Genomic DNA, 19,577 nt, shown 5'->3' with positions numbered 1-19,577 from the left:
CAGAGTACTGCCGTAGTAGAGAAAAACTCTTGTGTAGGTGGACCAGGACCTAATTTTGTTTATGCCTACTTAATATTAAGTATAGGATTGGAAGGCATTTAAAGCACAATATTTTATTTATTTAATTGTTAAAGAAATTGTATCTCACTTTTCTAGTTTCAGGAGTACTAAACAGTCTCCTTATCCATACTTTCCCTACTGCCCCAAAACACTGTCACAACTAGTTTTCCTCTGGAAAAGGTTTTGGAACCCCAGTGGAGAAAAGCCGAGCAAGAAATTCTAGGAGGAGGTATATTTGGTTCTCCACTCCCACCTGTTTGTACTGTCCTTTAAAATGTTGTCAGGTTCCTACCAGATGAAATTGGTTTGGGATGGCCCAGCTTTTACACACATCTGCCATAATTTCACTTACTTGACTCTCAGATCTATCATTGATCATAGGATGCTGCATATGAAGTTTGTGTAGCAATTTCCATTGTAATTATCTGTTTTCAATCACTTTCAGTTTCCAGAGACATTCCATTTTTTTCCTCTGGCTTGACTGTATGTATTTATGTAATCAATTAGCAATGCCAATTTTGTGGTACTCAGCACAGACACATACTCACAAAGTTTCAAAAAAATTTGTTCCACAAAATCTTTCTGTATTTGTAAAGAAACTCAATGTAATTGACTGGGGTAGACTGATAAGGAAGTGTGGAATGGAAAAAACGAGAATTTGGGGAAAAAAACCCTCCTGAACATGCTCTTTATAAGCATTTGTATACGGAGTCTACAGATCAGGATCTTTTCAGGAACCTTTTCAGATAGGATCCAAGTAGCTGTCTAATAGAAAAAAGGAGAACTATGTAAGCTATTTTGGTTTCCCATTAAGGAGAAAGGTGGAATATAAGTGGGTGGGGCTGCCCTTGAAAAGTGTTCAAAAACTTCAGTTGGTACATAATGTCTCCGCCAGCACGTTGACTGCAGTGGGTCTTGGGGACCATAGGGTTGCCAACATCAAGTTGGACCCTGGAGATTTCCCAGAATTACAATTGATCTCCTGACTACCGAGATCAGTTCCCCTGAAGCAAATAGCTACTTTGGAGCATGGACTTTATGGCATTTTGAGATCCCTGCTCCATCCCCAAATCTCCAGGAATTCCCTATTTCAGAGTTGACAGTTCTCCATATCCCTCATGTCTTAGCCTATGTACACTGGATCCAAGTTTGTTTCCAGGCCCAATTCAAGGTGCTGTTGCTGACCTGTAAAGCCCTATGAAGCTTAGGGCCAGCATACTTGAAGAATTGTCTGCTCTTATAGTCACCTGCCCAACATCTTCTGAGACCCTGGTTCAGGTGATCCGCCTTCTGAAATTAAACAGGTGATAGCTGAAGAGAAGGTCTTCTTAATCCTGGCATCTGAACTCTCTCCCCAGGGACATTCATCTGTCTCCTGTTGCTGTCTTCCCTCAGTAGATGAAGACTGTGCGGTGCTCCCTCAATTGTCCATCCTTCCTGTCCCAGGCTTTAATCACTGTTCAGTGTGCTTTTTCATGATTTTTGTGCTAATTGCTTTTTATGAAATGTTTCTACAGTGCTTAGTTGTAACAATTGGTTGCCTTCATGAGCATGATTGGGCAGAAAAGTAGCATACAAATCTTTCTAATAAATAAATAATGCATAAAGTAAATAAATAAACTAACTAATTCCACTTGTCTGAGTTTCTGTTAGTAGCCCCTTTACCTGCCTCATGTAAATTACCTTGGAAACCAATGGGACTTTCAAAAGCAGCTTGTGATACTGTGTGAAAATTTGGTGTTTGTCCCCCATCCAGCCAAACAAACACTGCTAGGCTAGGTCAGTGTCTTGTGTGCAGTCAAACCAACTTGCTGAATCTCAGCAGAGGTCAAAGTATATGGAGGTGGTGTGAGATTCATGAGTGCTGAAGGTTGTGACTTGAAATGCGAATAGAAGCCATATAGGGTTTGATTTGTCTTGGACCACATCATTTCCCTCTTCATGTGAGAGAGAGAATTGGCAGCACCAGACAGGAGAAATGGGTTAAACATACTTCCCCCTACATGGCCCCATTCAAATCAGGTTCCTGCATAACTGATACTGGCAGATCCAATCACAGACTGTAAAGGATTTAATTTGTTGTGACCCTCAGCCACAGTCAGCATTTATTTATGTTTGCTATATTTATAGTCCATCTTTTTTTCCTTAGATCCAGGTTGGCTTATAAAGGCAACAGTACATTGCAATAGAAAATGAAATAGTAGACACACTTAACCACCCAAGAGAAAGAAACTGTAGTAGAACTTTCCCCAAAACTCATTTTATCCTCCATCAAAAAGTCCACAGAAAAAATAGTATGATCCTCTTGACATTTTTGTTAAACTGCTGTAGTAGTTTCTGCTGTGGATAAAAAGTCACTCTGTAGACAGACAGCAAGGTGCTAGAACTGCTGTCTGCTCTTCTCCTTTGCTGTTTTGAGCCCCTCAGCAAAACCTGTCTTCTAAAACTACCTTTTCTGCAAGCTGTTTGCATGATTAATGGGAACCAGAGATAGCATCTGTTAACACCTCCTCCTGTAGCAGAGGGAAGGAAATGAACAGTCTCCCTTTGCTGAACAAGTCTTCCTTTTATGGTGTATCTTGTATGCCATGAACATCAATGGCCACCAAGCTCAGGAAAAGAAGTGTAGAAATCCAGTGCCTGTTTTCTCATCATGGCTGCATTCTGAAAGCAGAAATACCATGCTTTAATCACTCAGCTGAAATCAATAAGATATGTTTCCTATGGCTAACCCAGTCCATAGATGTAGTTACAGGTCATAGATGTAGCTAATTTCCCAACAGACTGGAACTAAATTTAAGATCCCATGTAAGTTGATTCCTACCCAATCTTGTGTTCTGTTAAAGCTGAAAGATGGTGTCAGATCTTTCATTAGTCAACTTCCATTCAGCAGCCACATCTTCCATCCAATCTCTGTGCCTTTAGATATCCTTTGCTTCTAAGTATATTATCCTTGATCAGTTGTCTGGTACCTAAAAGCTTTACTGAACTTTTGTGTTGATAGTAATTATTTGCTATTCAGAAAACCTCTACAGGTTTTTATTATAGAAAATATTAGGGAAAAAGGGGGAAAGTGTGTCTTCTGCAGGCCAAGATCTACTTGTGTTGTTGGAAATTGATGCTAATTCAGAAATGCTTAATTGGTTGTAAAGATTGGCTTCTGTCCTTTATTTCTTTCATTTTCATTGTAATAAAAGCTGAACTGGACATTATTAGCTGATCACAGCTAATAATGTCTGAATGTCACTGTATCCAATAGTTGACATGAATATCTTGTTCATAGAAGATTTTGTAAGTGTGTGCCACACAGAAAGAGAATACTTTATGCCTGTCTTTAGATGAATCCGAATAACGCATTTTTACTATTTTGTGTTCTGCAGGTTGGAAAACATTTTGTCATTGGTCAGACGAAGCAATCATGGTGGGATTAAAGAATCCAACTGCCTTTCTTGGTGGTCTTCACCTTTTAAGTGTTGTGCTTTTACTATTGCACGTGGACCAAGTGCATGCGGAAAATCCAAATGAGGAACAAGACAGTAAACCAAATTGCACTGGTTCCTACATTTGCAAGAAAGGGGTAATTTTGCCAATCTGGCTACCTCACGATCCTTCATTTGGTGATAAAATAGCAAGAGCTACTGTATACTTTGTGGCTATGGTCTACATGTTTCTGGGAGTATCTATCATAGCTGACCGCTTCATGTCATCAATAGAAGTTATTACATCCCAAGAAAGAGAGATCACAATCAAGAAACCCAATGGTGAGACTACCAAGACTACGGTCAGAGTTTGGAATGAGACTGTTTCCAACTTAACACTGATGGCTCTGGGCTCTTCAGCACCTGAGATCCTCCTTTCTGTCATTGAAGTGTGTGGCCATAACTTCACTGCAGGAGACCTTGGGCCAAGCACTATTGTCGGAAGTGCTGCCTTTAACATGTTTGTTATCATAGCACTATGTGTCTATGTCGTTCCTGATGGGGAGATCAGGAAGATAAAGCATCTCCGTGTGTTTTTTGTCACAGCGGCTTGGAGCATTTTTGCCTACACTTGGCTTTACCTAATTTTGTCAGTCATATCTCCGGGGATTGTAGAGGTCTGGGAAGGCTTGCTCACCTTTTTCTTCTTCCCCGTCTGTGTCGTGTTTGCCTGGATTGCTGACAGAAGGCTTCTGTTTTACAAATACGTCTACAAGAAGTATAGAGCTGGCAAGCAGAGGGGCATGATAATTGAACATGAGGGTGACAGACCGGCCTCCAAAGCTGATATTGAAATGGATGGGAAGGTAGTTAATTCCCATGTTGACAGCTTCCTGGATGGCACCCTGGTCCTAGAGATGGATGAAAAGGATCAAGATGATGAAGAAGCAAGAAGAGAAATGGCCAGGATCCTTAAAGAGTTGAAACAAAAGCATCCAGACAAAGAAGTTGAACAGCTGATAGAACTAGCTAACTATCAGGTTCTCAGCCAACAACAAAAGAGCCGAGCCTTTTACCGTATTCAGGCTACTCGTTTAATGACTGGAGCTGGAAATATATTGAAGAGACATGCTGCTGATCAAGCAAGGAAAGCCGTCAGTATGCATGAGGTCAACTGTGAAGTGGCAGACAATGACCCTGTCAGTAAGGTCTATTTTGAGCAGTGCAGCTACCAGTGCCTTGAGAACTGTGGCACAGTGGCCCTAACTATTGTCCGCCGAGGGGGTGATTTGACCAAAACCATCTCTGCTGACTTCAGAACAGAAGATGGCACAGCCAATGCAGGTTCTGATTATGAGTTCACTGAAGGGACTGTGGTATTTAAGCCAGGGGAAACGCAGAAAGAAATACGGGTTGGCATAATCGATGATGATATCTTTGAGGAGGATGAGAACTTCCTTGTTCACCTCAGCAATGTGAGGGTCTCCTCTGAAGAGCTGGAAGACAGTGTTCTGGAGGTGAATCATGTCACAAATGTGGCTTGCCTGGGGTCACCTGCTACTGCCACTGTCACTATATTTGATGATGACCATGCTGGCATTTTTACTTTTGAGGAACCAGTCACTCATGTGAGTGAGAGTGTGGGCACCATGGAAGTGAAAGTTCTACGAACATCTGGAGCTCGAGGAAATGTTATTGTGCCCTACAAAACAATTGAAGGCACAGCCAAAGGAGGTGGAGAGGACTTTGAAGATACTTGTGGGGAGCTCGAATTTCAGAATGACGAGATTGTGTAAGTACTACTTAACCTTTGTGGCAGCATGAAAACGTTTTTTGAATATCTGGTTTAAAAATTACATTTAAAGCCCTTGTTTCTCATGTTGTTATCAAATACTGAATAATCTTGACCATAATCCACAAACATAGGAGAAGCCATATGTTTTTGGGTGCCAGGGTTCTGACTGTGAGAAACACATCAGGTTTCAAGAGGCATGAAAATGCGTGCATGAGAAAGAGAGAATGCTTTCAGAGGAGTGTAGTCTGGAGATGCGAATGTTTGAAAGTCCACATGGGCATATTTGTGTTTATCCTCCTTTCAGATATTCCAGTGGCAGTGGGCTCAGGTTAGTGCAGAATTAATTCTGTGGTATCCATTTCTAACCACAGTATAAGTCTGAATGCATCATGAAGGAAGGCAAACCTCATTTTCAGAGCTCAATTGAGATGGTCCTGCTGTTCACCTTGCAAAAGGCAGCCTGTGACTAATAAATGCTGTTAAAAGAAGAACTTGTCATTACCCTTTGTGACATCATGAAATATTTATACTCTATACTTTCAAGTTAATGTTACCACGTGGGGGAAAGTCTAATTAGGCAAGGCAGCTAGGTTTAGCAGTTTACAAATGGGAAGTGGTTAGAAAGGAAACACTGACAATAAGCTTTTCCCTGGCAACTGGGACAGACGTGCGCGCATACACACAAAAGTCTTACTACTGCCTTTGTTTCTCATATTGTGAAGAAAACAGAATTGTTAAGTTTAAAAGTTCAGTATATACATGCACATACATAATTTCCACCCTAGTCTTCCCTGTGCGAGAGAAGGACAGCATATTTTCAGTAACAAGCTTTTCATAAGCTCTTCATAAAATTAAAATGTCCAAAGAGCAAAACCTTGTGGACAATCATTTGCGTAACTGTGGTAGCATAGAATTCCCAAGCAAGAGCAGTCCCTATTGAAAGGAATCTGTGGAAAGTGGCAGAGAGATAGAATACTATTTCCATTTTGTGATATTACATATTCACGTTGTGACGTTGTTCTCCGTTGTTGTCCATTGCCTGAAGGTATAATAAAAAACACAATGGAACTGAAATAGTGATAACACTGAAAGATACAAAGTCTTTTTTTAAAAGGGGAGAGTACCAACCTGTTACAAATGAGCGAAGAGTGTGTAGGGGGGGGGGAGGAAGAGAGGAGGTGTTGTTTGATATTTCAGTATTTTCCACTGCAAATGGATTTTTAATAATTGAACAAATTTAGTTTTCATTATGAGCTTTTCTCTTTGGCTCAACAATGTTGATGCCAGTTTTCCCCACTGGCACCTGTCAGCTGTAACTACTTGCTTTGAAAAAGCTGCAGTGTTGCTGCAGTAAGTTTTTATAAAAACTTTTTATTTTAAACTTTACAATATAGTTATGTATAGCTTGACAAATGATACTTGCATCCATTAGTTATAATACAGGATGTTACAGTGTAGACTGACATTATTCAAATAAATTTCAATGTATATTCTTTCAAAAGATAAGCACATTTTTCAAGATATATGCCATATCTCTGATTTGAATGAACAAAAGCTAAAAGGGACTTTCTATATAATTATTGATGAAAGAGGAATTGTGTGGGTTGATTTGTGCAGTTATTTTGTTAATTCTTAAAATTTCCTATTTCATATCAAGTGTTTCTAGTAAGTACAAGTTTGGTTTCCAAAATTTATCAGTGAGCATTTTTGCAACCAAAAGCAGCAATGCTATTAATTTCATGCAAATATTTGGAAAATATCAGGGCCCTGTATAACCCAAGTAAACTGCACTTGGGGAATTTTGTAAGTTGTTCTTTTTCAGTGTAACTAACCTTTGCACCTTTAGACAAGACCACCAATGATGTAGCAAAGAGCAGTTTCTCCTACACTTTCTCCAGCATGTCTTACAATATTTGGAGTAAGGCTAGCTGAAACCACAGTCACATATACCCTTTAAATTTGTTGAGATTTTGAGTATCATCTAAATGACATTTCAACCTGTCTTGCCCCTGAGTTCCATATGTTTACCATAACATTTAAATGGTGAGAACTCAATGTGTATCGCGCTAGCCTATATAATGTATAGGCCCCATTTAAATATTGGCTTGAGTCCAGTCATGCATATGTGCCAGCAGGAGGATGTCTGCCCAACGAGTGCAACTTTCCTTCTACATCCTAAAATGACTCCTGAACTGCTGCACCGGAGAGGGTTTTGGTGCTGTAATGAACAGGCAATCTGTGCTCAGAAATCCCTCTGCTTGCAGTAATGTCTGGCTGGATCCAAGGCACTGTGTACATCATATTGATAAAAAGCAGATCCAGGGAGATGGATGTGAGCGCAGTCTTGTGCTTCTACTGTATAGATTATATGTGCTATGATGTATATGCACTTAGAACTTGCGACTGAAAGGGTAACAGTGTAATTAATATAGTTTACCTCTCTATTTTCTTAAGAATTAAAGCAGGATAAGCCTGTGGAAGAAGGATGAATGAGGACTTTTGTAGTAAAGAATTTTAAGATATTTTAAAAATATTGTTACTCCAACAAAAAAAGAGAAACAATACTTGGAAAAATTAAGCTGTAAAATGTATTCATTGATAATAAAGTCACAGGCATTTGGTTGGCGGTTGTGGGTTTTCTGAGCTATGTGGCCATGAACAACCAGTTGATTCCAGCCATGAAAGCCTTTGACAATACATCACAGGTATTTGGTGAATATTTTATAATTTGATCTTCGCAGTTGTATGAAATGAAGTATGAGCAAAATGCAACTGAGGAGTATGACAGGGGCACCTTTCACCAGTAAGTCCTAGATCTCAGGCCTTAACAGCTGTCCAACTGAACCTATAGAAGTTTTATTTTAATTATACATTTTCCCAAATATAAGTCACTAATGGATCATCTCATCTTATTGGCCACATTTTGCCTCAGTTTCCTAACTGTTTCAAGTCAAGAAAATGGCGAAAGAGGAGAAAGGGTTAACCTACTGTCCCCTATTTCCAGAGGCGTATGGCCAATAGGGCGCATGCCTTTTGGTCACGTGGGGGAGTCACTGGCCATTATGGACTCCCACAGATGTTATGGACTCCCACATGACCAAACACCACCGAGCTGGCCTGCAGGAAGGCAGGGGGCGAGGCTTGGCAGTGGGATGCTGCAGGGCCCACCTGGGCTCCCCGCCACTGCAAAGTCCCACCCACTCCCCGCCTCCCTGCAGGCTGGCTTTTGGCCTCCTCATGCCCTGCTGGCCTGCATGGAGGGTGGGGGCGGGGCTTGGCAGTGGGCAGTCCCACCCTGAGCCACCCCCGACCTCCATACAGGCCAGGAGGGTGGGGCTCGTTACCCCTGAGTCACATGGATCAATGGATCAATCAAATGAGATGTTGGGAGTTCAGTGTACAGATCTCACAAATATTTTTCTTTGTAAATGGCAGCAGTACAGGGACTTGATTCAGATTGGAAATAGGCAGAGGTGTATTGGGGAAAAATGGCACCCAGAGACAACCCCTTCTCCATGCACCCCCCCCCACGCCTCCCCCCACGCTTGGGGGTGTGACTCAGGGGTACCGAGCTACACCCTCCTGGCCAAATTCTAAAGCAGCATTCCTAGGCTTCTTATTTAATTTAATTTTCTGAAAGAAAAGGTGAGATAAATTTTAAAATAAAGTATAAGAATTTATATAAAAATAAGATGTCAAAAACAAATGGAAAATTTACTGTTGAATTTTAAAAATTCAGATTATCCCCATAATTAAAATCATGGATTTCAGAATCTCAGGCTGAGCTTAGAAAGTACTTTAAATGAGAAAGTAGCCACACTGAAAATGAGGTGTGTGCTGGCTACCCAGTCCATATGAAATGTTTGCCTCTGGTTACAATCCTCCTAAACTCTGTGACTTAAGACAGCGTAGATGATACTTGGCTTTCAAACCTTATTATATAACCATTTGACATTTTTTGCCTGCACAACAACTCGTTATTTCCAGAAATACAGTGTATGCGTCTGAAGTATGTTCTCTGGGTCAATTCATTCATTATGATCTCACACCAGCACAGCTAATTTTGGACTCTTATAGAATAACTATATAGTATTTTGGCAGATCCGAGCACAGCATTTCCTGGTTTGTATCCTCTTATACAAGCACATGTTGACACCAATGAAAAAGAAGAGTTTGGATTTATATCCCCCCTTTCTCTCCTGTAAGGAGACTCAAAGGGGCTTACAAGCTCCTTTCCCTCCCCCCCCCACAAACTCCCTATGAGGTGGGTGGGGCTGAGAGAGCTCTAAAGAGCTGTGACTAGCCCAAGGTCACCCAGCTAGCATGTGTTGAAGTGCACAAGCTAATCTGGTTCACTAGATAAGCCTCCACAGCTCAAGTGGCAAAGTTGGGAATCAAACCCAGTTCTCCAGAGTGCACCTGCTCTTAACCACTACACCACGTTGGCTCAATGGCTAAAAACCATTGATCTCTCCTGGGACAGATTTCTTACTCTTGTATTTGGTGCAGGAGCCAGCATGGTGTAGTGTGGTTAAGAGTGGTGGGCTCTTAGGGAAGAACCAGCTTTGTTTCCTTACTTCTCCATATGAACCATGCTGGGTGACCTTGGGCTAGCCCCCTTCCATACATGCAGAATAATGCACTTTCAATGCACTTTGCAGCTGGATTTTACTGTGCAGAACAGCAAAATCCACTTGCAAACAACTTTGAAAGTGGATTGAAAATACATTATTCTGCATGTGCGGAAGGGGCCCTACTCACCATTTCCTCAGAACTCTCTGAGCCCCACCTACTCACAAGGTGTCTGTTGTGTGTGGGGGGAGGGAAGGGTAGGTGATTGTAAGCTGCTTTGAGACAAAAGTGGGGTAATAAAAACCATCTTTTGGGATTGTATGCAGACTAAACTGGCAATTTCCATGGGTTCCTGCTGCAGAGCCCCCTCATATCATTTCTCAGGGTCCCCTGTCCCCCAGGAGCACAATTTCTTGGAGATCAGTGGGCTGCAGTTGAAGCGGTGAAGCACAAAAATTCTTTCCACCGATGAAGAAATTTAGTCTGGATCTGACCCAATAATTTATTGATCAATATATGATCACCGCAATGAGAGAAATCCCTTTCTGAAAGATAGATGCCAGAACAACATGAGCAGTTAAAAGAGGGAAATGAATGAAGATGTTAAAAAAAAGAGTAAAGCAGCACTCACAGAGGTTGTAGCTAAGGCCTAATTTTAGAGGTGCTGTGAGCCACGAACTTTCCATGAAAAATCAGTAGGACTTATGGGTGCTCAGTTCTTCTGCAAACAACCCTCTTTAGCCTCTAACAATCATTTCTCCAGGGTCCAATTATATAGAGTTGCCTCGTCATATCTACAGAGGATTCCCTATCCATCACAGTTCATGTTGCATTACTTTCCTCCCCTCTGTGTATCACTGTATATTAGACTAATGTGAAAACTGCTGTTGTGCATCACACATTGAGCATGCAGAACAGATTAATTTCTTTCTGTTTCTGATCTGACAGTCAGGTTGTTCACACGGGGCCTTTCTCCAGAATCCAGTTGTAACTGAAGTTCAAGTAGACTTTTTCAGTCTCCCTCTTCCTCCAAGCACAACTCACTTCCTTTTAAGTTAATAATAATAATAATAATAATAATAATAATAATAATAATAATAATAATAATAATAATAATAATAATAATAATAATAATAATAATAATCTTTATTAAGCATTGAGAGAGAAAAAGAAAGAAAACAAGCACAGGCAGGTCAGATTTTAAGTTGAGAGTAGCCTTTTTCAGGTCTTCTGGACCAGTTTCAAGTCTGTTCTTTTCTTGAAGTTTGGTGGTACTGCTAGCATTTTTACGATCAATTTGCTGATATCTTCCCTTTTCTTTGTGTATTATGTTGCTTTACCATACTGATTTTCATCTATTTTTATTGTTCACAATTTTTTATGTACAATTGACATGGGTACTATATTTATTTGAAAAGTAGTTTAGAAATGGATTGAATAAGTATTACAAAATCAAGATAATTTATTTTTACCAAAATATCTCTATTATTATATTATTATTGTAAGCCACCTTGAAGGTGTGGGGGTTGTGGGAGGAAATGTAACTGAAAGAGATATTTTTCAGTCATGAAAATATTTATACTATCCCTATACTGCTGTTTGAAGTGATATGGGTTGACAAAAGCTACTACATGTAAGTTTGCTATATTGTGCATTGGTTGTTGTGCAGACAGAATAAAAAGATAGAGTTTTTTTAAGGATTATTGAAGAATAAGGATTGCTGGGAAATCTGAGCAAATGTATTCTAATTTAAGAAGCACCTGAATCTTTTACATGTCTGCAACTCAAAGAATGTAACTGTAAATGATAGCTCACTTAAGTTGTATTTGGATCTTGTTGAAATTAATGGGTCATAGTTGTTGTTGCAGTAGGATTTTGGCATGTCTCATTTTAACTCCAGTGAGCTGACATTTTTATCCATAAAAAATCTCTCTAAACCATCAGTATTTCATCTGCGATTTCACTCATCAATATTAAATCTGCTTTTCATTCCAAAGAACGACCTTTGTTCTGTGAATTATGAAGGTAGAATAAATAGGCCCATCTGGTGCCCCTTTTCTATATCACCCATTATGTTTTATGCATCTCCTTCCCCCGCCCCCCCCCCCGAGATGGGAGCTGGTAGATATCTGGGTGCTGTGATTCAGCTGCCAGTTGTCATGACCCCCATTTAGCTGGCTTTGGGCTCTGATGCCTTCAAGGAGTCTATGGAGCCAGAGACATGGCCTGGAGGAGAGCAGGAAACTTTACAAGATACCTTCAGGGCAGATACTCCTGAGCCATCTCCTCCAGAACTGGTGCCTGAGGAACCTGCAGTGAGAGGTCTTCCAGAACTTCCCCCAAGAAGTCTACAGAAGGAGCTCTTCTGTCAGAACCTCCATCTGTCCCCCCAGATATTGACACAAGTAAGCACCAGGATACAGTTCACAAGCCTATCAGAATCTTCTTCATCCATCTGGAGTGGCAGAGGCGAGGGGTTGTAATGAGATAGTGTACTGAAGATGCAGTTGCCAGGCTGGCAACCTGTGTTCCTCCTCCTGGGCCAGATCATGGTGGATGTATCCCTTGCAGGATTTTGGCCCCAGTTATGCCTAGCTACATGATGCTGCTTCCAGAGCAGGCAGAGCTGTTGTCTTCTCTGCCTAATAAAGCCTTGGGTTGGGAAGGGAGGTTTGCTGGGTCAACAGGTCACTAGGTATAAGCCTGTGTACCTGTTTTAGCTTCTTGTTTTCACAACTTAAGTGAGCTCCAGTTGACACTCAAGCCTTGCTATCCAAGCCTGAGGGCACTACCACACAAGGAGACCTGAATGGCTCTACTTGCAGAATATAGGGAATTTGTCAAATGAACACTGAAGGATGTGTTTCAGAAGGTAGCTGTGTTGGTCTGCAGTAGCAGGGTTAGATTTAAGTCCAGCAGTATCTTAGAAACTAACAAGATTTTGGAGTATGAGCTTTTAAATGACAAAACTCCATCAGCTACAAGATGGATATGTGGCACTTCAAACTGGCTACATTTCACACATGATGAAATCAAACTGATTTTGCCATTGGTCTCAGCATTAGTATAACACTAACATTAGCATAACAAAAAACACTTAAACGATTAACTGTTCACCCTTCCAAACGAGCAAAAACCTGCTTAGCGCCTAGATGCTTAAATATTCATCCTTGCAAATGAGCGAATCTCAGATTAGCAAGTTGCAGGGAAAAATTTCACCAAACCTGGGAGGTATCATCAGGATAATCTCTTGCTGATACCACCCAGGTTTGGTGATGTTTGGTTTAGGGGGTCCAAAGTTATGGACCCCCAAAGTGGGTGCCCCATCCCCCATTGTTTCCAATGGGAGCTAATAGTAGATGGGGCTACATTTTGAGGGTCCATAACTTTGGACCCCCTGTACCAAACTTCACCAAACCTGGGTGGTATCATCAGGAGGGTCTCCTAAAGATACTCTGAAATGTTGGTACTGCTAACATAAACATTCCTCCCCTGACCAAAAATCCAGTTTTGAAGGATTTTAACTCTTGTGTTTTAGCTTGGTTGCTGGTTAAGTTAAGGTTTTTGTACTTTTAAAGTTATTGTTGAGACCATATTGTTTTTGTTGACCCTCTTTTCCACTTACAGAGCTTTTCCACTTACAGAGCTTTACTGTTTTTCTTTGAAATAAATATTCAAAAACATTTAACCTACTGATGCCTCAATTAATGTAATTTTATTGGTATCTATTTTTATTTCTGAAATTTACCAGTAGCTGCTGCATTTCCCACCCTCGACTTATACGTGAGTCAATACGTTTTCCCAATTTTTTGTGGTAAAATTAGGTGCCTCGACTTAAATGCGGGTCGACTTATACACGAGTATACACGAGTAGGTAGAAATTCCCCATGGGGAATCGACCTTAGGCTTTCTGCTGTTGCAATTTGAGTTAAAATGATGCAGGTTGATTAAAGAATACATGATAGGTTAGTAATCTGTTTTTCAACCAATTTAAATAAATTTGAATATCACCAAAATGCCTATATGGGTATATTTTTGAGCTACCAAATGTGATAACTGTTTAACCTACAGAAACTCTCCAAATTACTGAACAAGGCCATGCTTCATATTTTATTTTTTTCCATGTCCTGTTACAATAACCATAACTATAGGACCCTAAAAGTCTTGTTCTTAATTCTCAGCCTCACTGATTAATAAGTGGCCTCCCCAATGAATCAGCTAATTTGGTTGATCTGTTGATCAAAACAGTTAAGCCATTTTGAACAATTTCTACTTTCTTCATGTACAAAATCTGACTTCTGTAAAATTAAAGGTCTTATTTTAATGCTTTGCTATATTGGATAAAAGTGCTAGCCAAACCAGGTTAAAACTAGCAGGCAGCTCAAGAAACTTATTTGTGACTTCTCTGTACCAAATTCTTCCTCCAATGGATTAAGATGTAAATAAAGAGAATTGCTTTTGACAGCTGCAGCTGTATTTTATTCTGTCTGGGACTGATAACAGAATTATGGCAAAAAAGCTGGAGGTTTGCACAGTCAGATTTTTCTTCCTTTTGGATTTGAACCACAGACTACAGATCTCTTTTATTATTCATTCATAAACAGTTAAATTATTAGGGCCTGTGGAGCCTTCAGAGTAGCTGCAGGGCCCCAGTTGGATGCCCTGTTTGCTAGTGGCCAAGTGTGAAGAGGAAGCAAAGTATGGCAGAACAAGCTACCTCTTCTTGAAACTGCCTTACCAAGTTTCCAATGTTTGTCTCTGGTTTTCTTGCCCTTAAAAACAGATCTCTCTTTGGCCCTCTTCAGGCTCCCAACTTTCAGTGTGCAAGTTACTTTTGCATAGTGCAGTGCCCTAAGTGCAAGGAGGCACGTTATATGAAGTGGCCCCAGGGTCAGACATGTGCATGTAACAAGAGCCATATGATTAGCTCGGCCAATCTGGCTGTGTTATTGAAATCATATCCCATGCTGGCGATAGTGTGTCTAAAGACCACACTTTCTTCTCATCACAGTGATTGCCAAGAAGAAGGGGAAGCACAGGCACACAGTCTTGTTGCTTAGCAGCATCCTTGTGTCAGTGCTTTAGAACAGATGTGGAGTAGTAAGACAAATAGGTCTGTTGCCTAGAAATCTCCCATGATGTTATGTGCCCTTCCCCTCTTTCATTTGCAGCAAACATTTGGAGGTGGGGTGAGGGTGAAGAAGGTTTACATACAGCCTAGATGATTGGGAAGAGATGGATGTAAAATGAGGCACCTTCTTCCTTTTTCCTTCACCCCCATTTATCCCAGTTGAAATGTCTGCTGTAGACAAACTGAGGTGAAGCAAATAACATTGACAGTTGGATAGTTCAGGTGGCAGCATTTGGTGGACTGTGTGTGGCCCAAGAATCACCTTTGGCTAATTCTCATAGAGGTCTCTTCTCAAATTTAGTATGTGACAGGTTCTTGTGTCTTTGGGGGGAAATTGTCAGGTTCAGCTTCCTAGTGCTACAGCAATATGTGAAACTTTGCTCACTGAGGTGAGGGGAAGACGGTTCAGGTTACGGAGTGTATGAATGGCCAGTGTTTTATGAAGAGGGATTCTTACTTCCCGTTGAAAATTTATCTTCACACGTGGGAAGATTCTGCCTTCACACATGGGAAGATTCTGTCTCAAGCAACTATAGACACATGTCAGGTCTAGCAAAGCCAATGGCACTTTGCCATGTTGTCTCCAGTCATCTGATTCTGAAGGACTGTTTCAATAAACGCAGAAGAAGTATGATTTCCATGCACGTATTTTTGCGAGGCCAAAGGAGAATTAATTTGTACATATGGGCTCCTTTTCAAACTTTCATGGGATATATACTAATTCTCACCACCACCACAACTTCCCAAATTTTGCATATCTAATCTATTTGAATAAAAGAAACACTGTACTGAAATATTCACACAGAGAAAAGGCCACGGCCAATCAATCCATCAGTTATACTAACACTTGCACAAAGAAAGTGACTTTTACCCTCTGGTTGTTATGCTAGAAATTTGTAAAACAGATAATCAAGATTTCTGTTACTCATTTTTGGTCTTGCAAACATTTTCTACAACTTACATGTCCCACATACAGAAGAAGATTATTTAGTTAATCCAAACAAAGGAAAATCTGTGAAAAGAAAGGCTCAAGAAGTACTTAGTTCTAGTTGCGTCCCCATTAGGATTTGACACTGCTTTTGTCCTTGAAAAGCCAATGTTTCCTTATTTGTAATGAGCCATTGTTGGCAATTTACCACTGCCAGCTGCATCTCTTTGCTTGATTAGGAGAGTTTGGATCTTAGCTATATAATAATTCTGAGAGCCAAGTGAAACCACTTATTAGCTTCATCTAAGGTCTGTGTACGCATTCAGCAGGATGCACTATGGAGAACACAAATTTACCATTCAAAATGACACAAACACAGATTTGATTACAAAGAACAGGTGAATATGAGATTATGACTAACCAAAAGAATGAGTGCACTAGGAGAGTACAAACACATATGCATATGGGCAGAACCTATTCATAGCAGAAGTTCTGGACTTTGGTTTGAACAGCTAGGTAGAGAAACATGTATAAATTTGAATTCAGTCCACAGGGTATTTTAAGCATGTGTTGCAAAGTGAGGTCGTCCTGTGCAAATTTTGAAAGAAAACTGAGATTTGGATATAATGGAAAAATAGAGATAGTTTATATGAACAGAATGAAATATATTCAAGTAGTCAAAATATTAGAGTACAAAATGTAGCACTCAATAGTATAATGACCACAATTAATGCAAATAATTCAGTTCTCCTCACCCACTCTCTGCAATGTGTGATAGAGAAAGAGAGTTGGGATTGGAATGAAAAAGGAATGTGGAATTAGAAAATTTTATTCCCTTTCCTGAAATGGTTCTGCGTAGGGAAGTTGGCAGGGGTGGTTTCATGCATCTGTTCCAATAGACTTCAGAGCTGGAATTCCAGGAGGGTTGCTTGGAACATCAGTTGGATTATTAATTGGATCTTAGCTCAGGCTAAAATCCAATTAACAATCCAAACAGAAATCCAGGAAAGAATTCAGGGGGAAAGCATGTGGCCAGGCAAAGAGGGGCTGAGTACAGCAAGGAAATGGAAACTCAATACAGTGAGTGATAATCATTGAGCACACATTGGCAGATTATTACACCTCCAGATATAGGATAAATGGAATTGTTGTTTTCCAATACATGAGAATGGGAGGAATATCTGGATGAAGTTAGAAGCAGACCTTCCCATTGGACAGAGGTGTAAAGGAAAGTGTTCCCATAATATGGTGGTGGAGGCAAAAAAGGGTGAGAAGGAAGTAGACTTAGTTAAGTCACTGGAATGTGGAGTGTCACATGAGATGATAAAATTTCATTAAGATAAAGACTGGTATCACTGGAATCTCCTCTGTTAGGTAGACAAGAATGTGACAAGAATAAAAGCAATGTTGTGCCAGGAACCCTTTTATTGAGCTGATTTACTTGAACAATTGTCTAAAGGCTTCTAGTGCTCTCTATGCTAGCGGCCATACTAGAACCACAATACTAGAACCAGGGGGCATACATTGAAAATGCTGGGGGGAAGAATTAGGACTAATAAAAGGAAACACTTCTTCACGCAACGTATGATTGGTGTTTGGAATATGCTGCCACAGGAGGTGGTGATGGCCACTAACCTGGATAGCTTTAAAAGGGGCTTGGACAGATTTATGGAGGAGAAGTCAATTTATGGCTACCAATCTTGATCCTCCTTGATCTGAGATTGCAAATGCCTTAACAGACCAGGTGATTGGGAGCAACAGCCGCAGAAGGCCATTGCGTTCACATCCTACATGTGAGCTCCCAAAGGCACCTGGTGGGCCACTGCGAGTAGCAGAGAGCTGGACTAGATGGACTCTGGTCTGATCCAGCTGGCTTGTTTTCATGTTCTTATGTTCTTAAATAAAAGCTGTTGTTATGGACGAGTTTTTCTCTGCTGAATGGACTTGAACAATTGTCTAAAGGCTGGATAGCTTTAAAAGAGGCTTGGATAGATTTATGGAAGAGAAGTCAATTTATGGCTACCAATCTTGATCCTCTTTGATCTGAGATTGCAAATGCCTTAACAGTCCAGGTGCTCGGGAGCAAAAGCCACAGAAGGCCATTGCTCTCACATCCTGCATGTGAGCTCCCAAAGGCACCTCGTGGGCCACTGCGAGTAGCAGAGAGCTGGACTAGATGGACTCTGGTCTGATCCAGCTGGCTTGTTCTTATGTTCTGTGGGGCCAGGACCGCGTCTCTGGTCCTACACAGCTGAATTAGTTTAAGAAAAACTTAAAGTTAGAAAACACCCAAGAAGCAATTTTGAAACAGAAGATAAGTTTACTGGACAGCATGAGTATCTGACCAGGGTGTCCCCTTAAGGGTAAGAGGCACACCCTTGATACAAAGGGACCAATTTTTATACACGCAAAAATACAGACGTCACACAATCATCATCATAAGAGTTACGTACATAGTCCATACCTCTTTCACGTGCTACAAGCATGTACCTTAAAAATCTCATTGGATAGATGTGTCTCCTTGTCACAGTAAGACAGCCTCTATTCTACGTATTACATTCCTTCTGTTCATGCCCCTCTCTGCCCATATGCAAAAGGGGCAGCAATAAAACTAGCTTCTGCCTTCAAGAATAACTTGTTCTTCTTAGTTTTCTAACTTTGCTCCCAGAGAGATATTTCCCCTTCAGGCAATGCAGGCTTGACATACTTTTAGATCATAAAACTTTCCTTCGATTCCAATACAATGATTTTACCTGTTAACAAATATTGATTCTAACAACAATTATACCTTCGATTCTAAGACAATAGAATTATGATCAAATACAAGTAAATGTGAATCACTCGTTATCATTTCTGTGTTCATTCAACATAAATAGAAAAACACTTTTTCCTTATTTAATTAATCACACTGATTTAGCTATCCCCTATTGCTGGTTCTAACCCAGAAAAACAAAGTCATAAATTTATATGGCTTCTGTCATATAGTAACCTGTAGTTACAAGACCTTAAATATATCTATCTGTACTTGCCTGCATCTTCACTGAGAAGCTGCTAACATGCAGGCCTGCTGGTCCCTATACAGAGAACCATTTTGATTCATCAAATCTTTGGTTCAGGCAACTTCCATGTTCCTTGATTAAATACAAATTTTATACATTCTGGTCCATCTCCACAGTTCTTACCATCTATTTGAGCTTATCATGCTGCCCGTGAATAGCATGCCATTAGGTGTTCCTGGCTACAATGAAATCAGATTCTAAATGCCCTTATCCCATTGTGCTTTCATAGGCTGTTTCCGCACGGCCGTGGAGGCGCCTCCACGCCGGCAGAATTCTCGCCAGCATGGAGGCGGAGGCCGTTCGCATGCAAGCATGCAGGCGGCCTCCAGAGAGGCCGGCAGATGGCAGGCGGCTCCGCACGGAGCCGCCTCTTCCCCCTTCCCCGTCCCACTCACCGTGTCCCCGTCGTCGGCCTGCTGGCCGTCACAGCCCCGCCCACGCTGCCCTCCGACCTCCAGGGGTCAGAGGACAGCGTGGGCAGGGCTGCGACGGCCAGCAGGCCGATGACGGGGACACGGTGAGTGGGACGGGGAGGGGAAACAGCGTGTTCCCGGCGGTTCTGTTCGCACCGTTTTTGGCCATCGTTTTTGGCCCGTGCGGAAAGGGCCCTAGT

General features: G+C 41.0%; 1 protein-coding gene across 10 annotated transcripts in view; it reads left to right on the top strand.

Annotated features, from left to right (window-relative positions):
- The window catches only part of SLC8A1 (solute carrier family 8 member A1), a 349,316-nt gene that overhangs the window by 62,176 nt on the left and 267,563 nt on the right, over positions 1-19,577 (top strand). For all 10 annotated transcript variants that reach the window (XM_048482014.1, XM_048482080.1, XM_048482056.1 and 7 more), the window contains exon 2: positions 3,441-5,271. In XM_048482014.1, coding sequence (XP_048337971.1) covers positions 3,479-5,271 — 1,793 coding nt within the window. In that variant the 5' untranslated portion in view covers positions 3,441-3,478. The remainder of the gene's footprint in view (positions 1-3,440; positions 5,272-19,577) is intronic.

The sequence above is a fragment of the Sphaerodactylus townsendi genome, linkage group LG01, assembly GCF_021028975.2.
Source record: "Sphaerodactylus townsendi isolate TG3544 linkage group LG01, MPM_Stown_v2.3, whole genome shotgun sequence".
Classification (NCBI taxonomy): domain Eukaryota; kingdom Metazoa; phylum Chordata; class Lepidosauria; order Squamata; family Sphaerodactylidae; genus Sphaerodactylus; species Sphaerodactylus townsendi.
This window is presented reverse-complemented; position numbering and strand designations above follow the sequence as displayed.